We start from the raw sequence: 11,394 nt of genomic DNA, 5'->3' as shown, positions 1-11,394 counted from the left end.
AAAAAAAAAAAAAAAAAAAAAACACAAACTCTGTCCACAACTCCACCACAGCACTTAACCCGTCTCTACTGTAATCACAGACTTCCGTATTATTAGTTTACCTATGAGAGAAATACATGACCTGAACTCATTAAATGCCACAGGAACAAATTAACATATGAATGGCCACTGAAAAAGAAGTAACAGAATGAAGTAGGGCTGCCTTGAAATTTCAGAAGCACACTCTTAGAACAAAGACTCAACCGAAGTCCGAAAATTCTTGATCACTTTGCAGTTGCTTCACAATTTTTCTTAGGCAATCACATGAAAGACTTCATATATTATATTATATGCAAGTGAAAACACTTAAACAGAAATTCCACAGAAAGTGAAATACAAAAAGCTAAGTCACATAAAGAATACTGACCCTCGGCAGTGATTAAAGAAATGTAAATTACACCAGTGAGATAGCATTTTCCACCATCAAATTAATATTAATAAATAACAGTTTTTCACAGACATAGAAAACAAACTTATACCAAATGGGAAAGGGGGGAAAGGATAAATTAGGAGTTTGGGGTTAACATATGCATACTACTATATACAAAATAGATAACCAACGAGGACCTACTGTATAGCACAGGGAACTATACTCAATCTTTTGTAATAATCTATAAGGGAAGAGAATCTGAAAAAAATATTTTTTCATATAGAAAAATAAAATACATACATATACACATATACAAAAAAGATACATACATACATAACAAAATTGTAAATCAACTATATACATCAATTTAAAAATAAGTAAATAAATTTTTAAAATAAATAAATAACACTTTTCACTGTTGGCTAGGGTATAGCTCATATTTTTCAACCTAAGATTTCTGCTTCACTTTCATCTTCAATAATCAGAAATTCAGACAACATTCTGCGTTGTTGCTTATGATGATATACTGTAGCCTTTTTATACTACAAAGAATTAAAAACAAACTAAGTGCCCAAAATTAAATTTACTCATTCATTCAACACAGTGCCAGGCATTGTTTGAGGTGGTAGGGATACAGTAGCTTATTTAAAAAAAGAAACAGGAAGGGAGGAAGGGAAGAAGGGAGGGGGGGAAGGGAGGATGGATGGATGGAAGGAAGGAAGGAAAGGAGGGAGGGAGGGAGGGATTGCCTTGTCTTTATGGATCTTTGCTGAGAGTGGGCTCATAAAAACAAATTATCAATAACTAATTTAAATGTATATTATGATGGATGCTGAAAAGTACTATGGAGAAAAACAAAAGCATGAAATGGGGATAGACAGGAAGAGGCTGCAATTTCAAGGAGGTGGCCATCTTATGAAAAGATGACAACTGACTAGAAACCTTAAGGACATGAGGGAGAAAGGCAAGCAGATACCTGAGAAGAGAGCTGCAGGCAGAGGAAAGAACCAGGGCACAAACCCTGAGAAAGAGCTTCCGTAACACGTTCTGGAAAGAGCAAGGAGACAGGGGAGGCTGAAGCAGAGTGAAGAACGGGGGGGGAGTAGTAAGATGACATTCGAGGTTTAAAGGAGGCCAGATCATATTGGGCCTGCAAGCCACCATCAGAGCTTCGGTTCTGAACCAGGCCTTAGAAGAGCTCTGAGCAAAAGATAACAGCTTTTGACTTATGTTTAATGGGACCTCTTGACTGCTCTGCTGAACTCTAACTGGAGATCAAGATGGAAAGTTACAGCCATAATCCAGGCAAGATACTATGGTGCTTGTGGCCCAGACGGTACAGGCCAAGGGGTGAGAAGTTCTGACTCTGGCTATTTCGAAGGCAGAGACAAGAGAGTTTGCTACTAGACTGGATATCAGACATGGGAGAAAAAGAAGTCAGGGAGAGTCCAGAGTTTGAGACCTGAGTTACTGGAAGGGAGGACTTGGCATTCAAGGAAATGGGGAAGACCACACTGGAGTCAGCTTGGGGCAGTGGCAGGAGCTTGCTTTTGGACGTGACAGGTTTGAGGTACTTATCCAGGCGGAGTCGTCGAGGCTGTGCTTGTCAGGAAGCCACGGGATGGTCCACGCAGGAGATATAAATTTGAGAGTGGTCCATATGCAGATGGTATTTAAAACCAAGAGACTGAATGACATCACCGAAAGTGTGAGGAGTCAGGGTGACAGAAAAGATAGGACAGTTAAGGATTGAGGCAGGGAATCCTCCATGTAAAGAAGTCAGGGAGACGAGGCGGAACCGGCAAAGTGGAGCAAGAGAAAAACCAGGAGAGCATGGTGTGCTTGAAGCCAAGTGAACGTTTCAGCAGTGACGAACAGTCAGCTGGGTCCAGTGTTCTAATAAGGCAGGGAAAGGGGAGGAATGACAGCTGGACTTAGCAAAGAGGAGGTCATTGTTGACCTAAAAGAGCATTTTCAGTGAAAGGCTGAAGTGAATGGCTCATAAGTAAACAATGGCAGATATTCAAATCATGCTATATTTTGCAATATATCACGTATTAAAATATTTTATAAATATTACCAAAATACTTATAAAGAAACATTAATGTCATTGGGAAATGCTTACAATAAGAGGAAAAGATACAACTTATCCATAAAATATGCACTCACTCATGGTTTTTAAAAAGGAAAAAATAGGGCTTCCCTGGTGGCGCAGTGGTTGAGAGTCCGCCTGCCGATGCAGGGAACACGGGTTCGTGCCCCGGTCCGGGAAGATCCCACATGCCGAGGAGCGGCTGGGCCCGTGAGCCATGGCCGCTGAGCCTGCACGTCCGGAGCCTGTGCTCCGCAAGGGGAGGCCACAACAGTGAGAGGCCTGCGTACCGCAAAGAAAAAAAAAAAAAAAAAAGGAAAAACTATATAGGTAGGAAATGTGCTGAAACATTAAATGCGAGATATCCTTAAGTGGAAGAATTAGAACTGACATTTCTTTTTTTTATACCTTTGCTCCTCTAAACTCTTCACAATGCACAACTTCCATCGTTAGAAAAAATACGCCTATAAAATGCTTTTGCCAGTAAATAAATTTTCCTACCCACATCCCAGTCCTTTCACACCTCAATCCATCCCCTTAGAAACAGTGTTCTTAGCTTACACAAGAATAATAATATATGGCAGTGCATTAAAATTTACAAAGCATCTTCAAATACATTAGCTTGATCCTTAGAGCAACTCTAATGGGGGGAAGGCAGAAGTTACTATCTCCATCTGCAGAGGCAGAAAGACTCAAAGAGGTTCATTTGCTCAAGGCCACACAGGGCTCAGATCGGAATAAGTTCTTCAGTTACCTTCAAGACTACTTCTACTATAACAAGGAGATGCTTTGCAGTTGGAGCAAAACGTAAACAACAGTCCTCCCCCATAAGTAACAAACCCTGGAAAACATTTACCAAGAAGGTTAGCCATGCCCTCTTAATATTACCATGTTTTCTATTCTAATGTCTATCTCAGAGAGAGGTACTTAATCATTTCCATGTTCGCTTCTTTTCTCAGGCTGTAAGCTCCTAGAGAGGGGTGACCATATCCTCTGCATCCTGTGTTATCACCAGCATCTTGCCTCTTACCTGGCGTATAGAAGATAGTTGAGTGGCGCTTGCTGATGCGCTTCATGGTTGGGGGAGGAGCTCAAGCTCCATTTGATGGGATTATTTTAGGAGTTTCTAACGTGCCCTGCAGAAGCAGGAAGTCAGAAGGGGTTACAGTTGAAGGAATTTTAGCAATAAAACAGGTGTTTCACACAACTAAACTGTATCCCTCACTTTATACCTAGGGCAGTGGTCTCCAACTCCCGCATGCCTTGTAATCAATCCCCTGGAGAGCTGGCTGTGACAGATTGCTGGGCCTCAATCCCAGATTTTCTGATTCAGGAGCGTGTGTACGGGGCCTAAGAACTTGCATTTCTAACAACTGCCTGGGGAATGTTGACAGTCCTGGTCTTAGGATCACACTTTGAGAACCACTGACGAAAGGAAAAGAACCTCATAAAAGTGAAGTTTTGAACAAGTTAAACAGTATCCTGAACTCCAGAGCCATAAATTGACTTGAGAATAAACTTCAATATATTCTGATCACTGGGCTTTTGTTTCAGAGTCCTAAATCTGGTACAATTAAGAGAAGGTGTCAGATATGGGGATATATGTATATGTATAGATGATTCACTTTGTTATAAAGCAGAAACTAACACACCATTGTAAAGCAATTATACTCCAATAAAGATGTTTAAAAAAAAAAAGAGAAGTTGTCAATTAGGATTAAATGCATTATAAAGATCAATTCCTTTCTACAGCTGAAAAAAGTGGAAGCCACTCACTCTATGATATTTTCAAGGCAGTGATTCGTGCTCCCAGAGAAGAGGACCTGCACCTTACTCATTTTTAAAACCCCCAAAATGCCTTAAACAAAAAGACAGTTAATCACTGCTTGCTGAATAGGATGAAATTCCTACCCTAATGAGTCTATTATGTGTTGGGTGGGGTGAGGGGCAGGTGTTCAGAGCCTCTGGTAAGGCATATGGCACCTCTGAGTGACTTAGAAAATGGCACCCCCTCTGGGCATATGACTCCGAAAAAGGTCCTCCTTCCTCTGGATGGGTGCAGACCTGTGCCAAGACAGCTGGCTGGGCACCCTGAGCGCTGGCTGGATTCCAGCTCTTACGTGACCCCACAGGTGGGTACCACTCACCCAGCTATACAGGGCGGGCCTGCATGTGCAAAAGCCTTTGTAGGACAGTGTATGGCTGCCCAAGAGCAAACAGTGGGATGGGACTGGGAACCAGGGAAGAGAAGAGAACATCTGTCTCTTTCCCTGGAAAGGTTAGAGGAAGTTAGAGGAACTGACCTAGGCCAAAAGGCTTCCTCTGGATGAGGCATTCTAAAACCACCACACACAACCTCCGACTCATGCTTTGGGTCATAGTTTAAACATCTTTTCCTTGGGAACCCCTCCCACCCCAACCAGACTAAAAAGGCTATACACGCTGACTGCACACAGTTCCCATCACAGAGCTTATGACAGATGGAATTACCTGATAGGTGGTGCTGTTTTGAGTCTGCCCACATGAGGTTATACAGCTCAGTATGGGGAAGGACCATACATTTTATTCAACATTTTAGTGCTAGCACCTGGTACATGAGTACATAATAATTATGTGTTTAATGTTGAAATATTACATATAACTTCAATTAAGAAAGGCAAAAAGGGACAAGGATTAGCCACGGTTTCTTCCTGGGGAAGGAAAAGGCCACCAAAATTTAACTGGTGTTTTCTGACAAGCAAGAATTACTCTAAGATTCAAGGCGCTGCCGAGGAATACACTCTAATAGGAATATGTGCCACTCTATACTATGCTCTGCTATTTCCATCCCTTGCGCTAAAATATGACACTTCACAGATCTGTCAACTCTTGGTTTTACATTGTAAATATTGATGGTGTGAATACTTGCTCACATTTGCCTAAAACATGAGAAATGGTTCTGAGCATAAGAACTTGAAATGGAAAATTCACCTTCACAAGCATAACAGGCAAGATTAATTATGTTAACGGCTTGAAAACAGAGGCCAAGTCCTAACTTCTGCAGCAACAGTGTGGCTTTAGAATCTCTAACCCCTTAACCCACAGCCCATGACCTTCAGAGACTTCCTGCCAAAAGGCTAAAGGTTACTTCTCAGCTATGCCCATCAAAGTCTAAAAACGGAAGATATGACCATTTACAAGTCTACTGACTTAGGTGGACACGGAAGACCCAAATTCTTACCAAATCTCAGAAGGCTATAATAATAAAATCGACTCTATCACTACTGCCTCACCCCCCAGTTAATACCTCCACAGGAACTACTGGGGCGTTAAATATCAGGGAGCTAACTGTCAAACTCAATCTTGTCTTTTCAGGTCTCATCTCATTCGAATTTCTTGACCACTGACAACACAACCAACCCCTTTCTTCATCAAAGGCGTTTCTCCCTTTCCCCATAACTACACTGTTGCATCTCCCTGAAACTTGCCATTCCTTACATGTCACCTCTGTGGGCTGCTTGGTTCCTGCCCCATTTAATGTTGGTAAAAACGAAGTTCTATCTTTCATCCTTTGTCCTCACTCCCTGGATGATCCCATCCAATCCAGCAGTGTCAACCTTGCCTTGCATTCAAGTGATTCCTGTATCTCCACACTGGCCCAGACTGTGGCCCTGAGCCAACTGGACCTGCTACCTACTGAACTCTCTAGAGGTCAGCTCTCCGGAACCAAGCTCCTTATCTCATCTTCCTCACAAAGGGTGCAGGTACCATCCTCTAGACAAGGCAGAACCTTCCATTCCCTCACCCTCCACATCCACCCACTGTCAATTCTATCTTCTAACATCATCCCTCTTTTCCATTTTCACTGCTGCTCATCAACTGAGGTTCTGTCATCCTTTACCTGCACTCTTACAATTGCTCCCGGCAGGTCTCACCTCTTTCTATTTCCCACCCCTCTCATGTGACCTCCATACTGTTGCTGAACTAAAGTATATTGCATTACTCCTGGTTCTTTTTTTTTTTTTTTTTGCGGTACGCGGGCCTCTCACTGTTGTGGCCTCTCCCGCTGCGGAGCACAGGCTCCGGACGCGCAGGCTCAGCGGCCATGGCTCACGGGCCCAGCCGCTCCACGGCACGTGGGATCTTCCCGGACCGGGGCACAAACCCGTGTCCCCTGCATCGGCAGGTGGACTCTCAACCACTGCGCCACCAGGGAAGCCCACTCCTGATTCTTAAATCCTTCTATTGCTACCTATCACCTACCAAATGAAGACCAGCTTCTTATCATGACAGAAGGTCCCCTATGATCAGGCTTCCGCCTGCCTCTCAGCCTCATATCTCATTAAGCTCCTCGTAGCACGCAGCACTCCAGTTATAACTAGTTACAGCATAACAGTTCTGTGCTTCTGCCATTTTCAACCTCTGCTCTACGTCAGAAATATCTTTCCCCCAAACCAGCGCAACCTCACATCTGACCCTTGCTTGCTTGGCAAATTCCTACCCGTCTTTCCAGGCTCACTCACCTCCTCTACAGGGCCGTTTCTCATCCTCCCCACTAGACTTATGGCCCCCTTTTTCTCTCATAGCACCAAATCACTTCACTGCAAATGTTAGTTTACATATCTGGCTCATCCTTAGCCAATTATATTTTATTTTTTTAATCTGTAATTTCTCATCAGCTGACATTTCACCTGGCACATAGTTTAAGCTCAGTAACTGCGGAATGAAAACTGTTGGCAAAGCAAGCCATCATTGAATCAAGATTCAGAGAGACCGATAGAATCACATTACGCAGGACTGTAGAGAAGTGCACTAAGAATCAAGCTAGTTTGTGATTTAATTTTCCAAATTTAAATAATGCATACATAATCCACTTAGTTCTGTTCTTTTCATGCACTTCTCTCTCACGCAGTCTATCTTCTAATACCTTACTCCAACTCTGATTCATCTGTTGGCTTTTATCTTTCTTCTCCTCTGGCAGCCCCATTAAGTCCTCTTCTTCAATGAGTCAAAAATTCCATTGCATTCAACTCTTGGATAAGCCTATCCTCTGAACCTCTGAAGTCTCATTGTAGACCCTTCCTGAAACATCAGGATCTAGGTCTGCTAATCTAGCAATCATCAAATCTCATATGTGTATGTGTATGTATGTATGTATGTGTGTGTATGTGTGTGTGTGTGTGTAATTTATTTTCCTTTAACTTATCTTCATCCATCTTATCCTCACAATAGAGACAGGCAGGTCCCTTTTTATTACCACCATTTTACAAGTGAAAAGTAGATACCCAGAGGATATTTATCCTTCATAAGTTCCCCCATAAACAGTTTGAAGAAAATTAATTCTGTACTTTCTGATATCCAGTCCTCATTTTTTTTTTTTTGCTTAAACACCATTTATCAAAGTCACATCCTATTGTTGTCCTTCAACCGCTGGCACATTGACTGTACTTTTATTGCCGGCTCCCCTTCCTGTTTGTGCTTGTATGTCCACCCTGCTGACTGTATCCCCAGCTGAGCCTTCCAAAGTAATCATTTTTCTCCCCTTTTCAGCTCCATAATCCAATGACTTTGACAAAGGAAGCTGTATTATATTTGAGTTTCACCCCAGAGTCCAATCCTCTGCAAGGAATCTAAGGGAAACTTTACCCACATCCCAGCTGTCTTTTGGAAGGGCCTCTTTTCTGAACGCTGGCAATCATAACTAGATTCCTCCCGGGCCAATTTTCTCTGCTTCTGGTCCTTCCCCTTTTGCTGCTTCCCGCCAAAACCAGGCAAGGAAAATGAGAGTCCCTGTAACTTAGTTAAACGTGATTACTTTAATAAAAATACTGATAAATGAGGACAAGACTAAAACTACTGGCAGCAATGAGGCTTAGAATTAACCTGCGGATTTTCCCTTCAACATCCTCTCCTGTTATTAAGAGTTGGCTTTGGGCTTCCCTGGTGGCGCAGTGGTTGAGAGTTCGCCTGCCAGTGCAGGGGACACGGGCTCGTGCCCCGGTCCGGGAAGATCCCACGTGCCGCGGAGCGGCTCGGCCCGTGAGCCATGGCCGCTGAGCCTGCGTGTCCGGAGCCTGTGCTCCGCAACGGGAGAGGCCACAACAGTGAGAGGCCCACATACCGGGAAAAAAAAAAAGAGTTGGCTTTAGTTTCCAGCCTCAGAACCCTCACTTTCACGGCTTTCGCTGTCCTCCCCTCCACGTGGTGCTGTCCCTTACGTGGGGCATTGTAAGGGCATTCATGTCCTTTTCTGTTACTAAAGAGGGGAAAGGGATACACCGGCAGGAGTGGGCACCAGAGAGTTATTTTAACTATGTCTTAGCTCACAGGAGTTTGGCCCACGTTTCCATAGCTGTATCTCAGAGGAAGGACCCTCCCTACCGGTAAGCAGAAGCAGACCCTTACCCTCAACACCTGAAAAACACCTGCCCTTCTCACATTCCTCTTAAAAAACAGAGAGGAACAATGATCAACTCTGTTAATTAGCTCAGTGGGTTAGACCGGATGCCCAGAAGCAGATTCAGCCCCTTGGCCCCTCCTATGTCCAAAGGAACCTCTAACTCTCCATCATCTTCCAACTGTTTGTCAGTCGTAAGGAAGAATATAAATGGATCTGTGCATCACCTTTCTAAAAACACAACTAGCCACACGCAGGCTCCAGAGCATCCTCCCATATATTTCATTTATTTCCATAAATTCAAAATTGAAACCTCAAGGAACTGAGTCGCATGCAATTTATAAAGTCAGTACAATTAATTGAACACAGCCTTCCCGAACCTTCCGCCATCTCCCTGCCTCTGGTTTCAAGATTTGTCTCAGGTGGCAGACTCTTACTCCATTCTGCCTGGGTATACAGGGGTAGAACATGTGCTCACCTAAAGGATCGGCCTAGCTATAGTGGCCAAGCATCACCCCCACTGGCCCTGACTTTCACCTCTTTCAAGTAGAGTCTCCAATACTAAGAATTAATTTTACAAGAATCTTAAGACTTTTCACTTCAGGAAAAAAAAAATAGGTTTTGCATATTGGGACTGGGGGCTGGAGGCAAGGTTTTAAGTTTGTCCTGTTACTATTCAGTCTGAAGATGCCCAAGAAGCAGCATTCTGTGGAAGAATGGACTATTCCCAGGTGATAGGAGAATACGGATTAAACAACTAATTATACTAATAAACCCTGAAATTAAACACAGCTGTTCACTGAGTGCTTGCCCTGATTTCCCCAATTATAACACTATTGTGTGCTCGCACACATGCCTTTGATCTGATTCTCTTTCATTTCAGTCTGTCCTGGGACTGAGACCATGGGAGAGGAAGGTGAAATCCATGGATGATGGACGATGTCTAGAACGTGGATATTCTATAATTCAAGCCTGGGTAAAATTCAAAAGTGACACAAAGGAACAAGGTCTGGTCTTGTTTCCCAGAGGGGCTATTAGCTAACCCATTTTTGCTATGTTAAATTAAAATGACCCATCACCCTGATTCTTAGCAATCTCCCTAAAAACCGTAACCACTCCTCATATCCTCCCCAACATAATCACTCAAAGTAGGTCAGAAATGTTGCTTCCTTCCCCTCATTGATTTTCATTAAAAGGATGCACTTTCTGGAACACTAAAGGGAAAGATAAACACCCAATACAAGTACCAATGACACCCCTTGTAAATTTTTGGCATTAAGTCCAGTTCCCCTAAAAGCAGGGGAAAAACAATCACATCACCTATAATTTACCATTCTTGGCTATATATCAACAATAATCTCAAACTTTAAAATACATAGTAGCAATGCTTCATCCCAGGTGATGAACATCTCCCAAGAGGAGCATATTCACTGTCTTTTCTAATTTCCTATATCACCAACCCACCTCTTCCCTAAATACACTTTTTTCTTCCTAATTCACATCCACGTTTTGCCAGACGTATGCCAAGTGACACCACACACTGGCTTAGCAAGTCCCCAGGGCCTTATCGGGAAGCTGAGGGCAGGGGAAGAGGAGGAAGGGGTTTGTACACACTGGGGAGTGGAGGGAGGGGGAGGGGAGCGGGACGCCCTCGGCGGACGTATCTGGCTCTCTGGAAAAGCTGTGAAGTGAGGGGTCTCCAAATCCCACTGGCGAAGCTTCCCCAGTCCCCTGCCCGTGTTGAAAGCTCTCCCTCGGCCCCAGGTCCTCAAGCCTGGCACTCCAAGACGGCGCCGCAAAGTCCTTCAGAGCCCTCAAAACACCAGGAGCGCGAAACGCACCCCCCAAAAGCCAGCAAAGCCACACACCCTCTCTCGGCCAGCTTCCCGGGGCGGGTAACTTCATCCCTGGAAACAAACGAAAAGCACGGTCCTCCAAGGAAGGAAAGAGGCAGAGAGCAGTAAACGGGCACGACCCTCACCCCACATCTCCCGCGCCCTCCTCGCCCCTCCCCCTCAAACTCCAGGTAAAAGACCAGGTGCCGCTCACCTCCAGGCAAGGAGGAAGCGGGCGGCCGGAGGAGGAGGGCAGGTCCCCAGCCCAGGCCGCTTGACAGCCGGCGAGCGCCCAACAGCAGATCCAGGCGGGGCTCCATGGAGGCGAGAGTCTGCAGCGGGGAGCCCCGGCCGGCCGCCCCCGGCCCCTCCCCCGCGTCGGCCCTGGGCGGAGGAGCAGCATCTCCGTCCCGCTGTGGTCGGCCCGCCGGCCGGCAAGAAGGCTGCTGCGGCCCTGCCCGGCGGCTCCTGCGGGGCTGAGCGGCCCCCGGGGGAGGTGGGGGGGGAGCCTCATGACGCGAGAGAGGCCGGGGTGCCCTCGTGGTGTCTCCCGTCCCCAGTCCCCTTGGCCCACCAGGAGGGGCTCTCCGGGGGAGCGGGGGAAGCCAGAGTAAAATCCAGGACGTCAGGACATTGTTTTCCGGCGGCGGGTGTTTAAAATCTTCCTACTTCCCGCGTCACA

The 11,394-nt window shown here is 45.1% G+C and overlaps 1 protein-coding gene across 1 annotated transcript in view; it reads right to left on the bottom strand.

Annotated features, from left to right (window-relative positions):
• ELAPOR2 (endosome-lysosome associated apoptosis and autophagy regulator family member 2) overlaps positions 1-11,147 on the bottom strand; it is a 183,372-nt gene extending 172,225 nt beyond the window's left edge. Inside the window, exon 1 of the mRNA XM_024738459.1 lies at positions 10,927-11,147. Within this exon, the coding sequence (XP_024594227.1) occupies positions 10,927-11,115 (189 nt within the window). The 5' untranslated portion in view covers positions 11,116-11,147. The remainder of the gene's footprint in view (positions 1-10,926) is intronic.
• Between the last annotated feature and the right edge of the window lie 247 nt (positions 11,148-11,394).

Source organism: Neophocaena asiaeorientalis, unplaced genomic scaffold (assembly GCF_003031525.2).
Source record: "Neophocaena asiaeorientalis asiaeorientalis breed wild unplaced genomic scaffold, Neophocaena_asiaeorientalis_V1.1 scaffold89, whole genome shotgun sequence".
In the NCBI taxonomy this organism is placed as follows: Eukaryota; Metazoa; Chordata; class Mammalia; order Artiodactyla; family Phocoenidae; genus Neophocaena; species Neophocaena asiaeorientalis.
The sequence above is the reverse complement of the archived record's forward strand: the minus strand, read 5'-3'. Positions and strand labels throughout refer to the sequence as shown.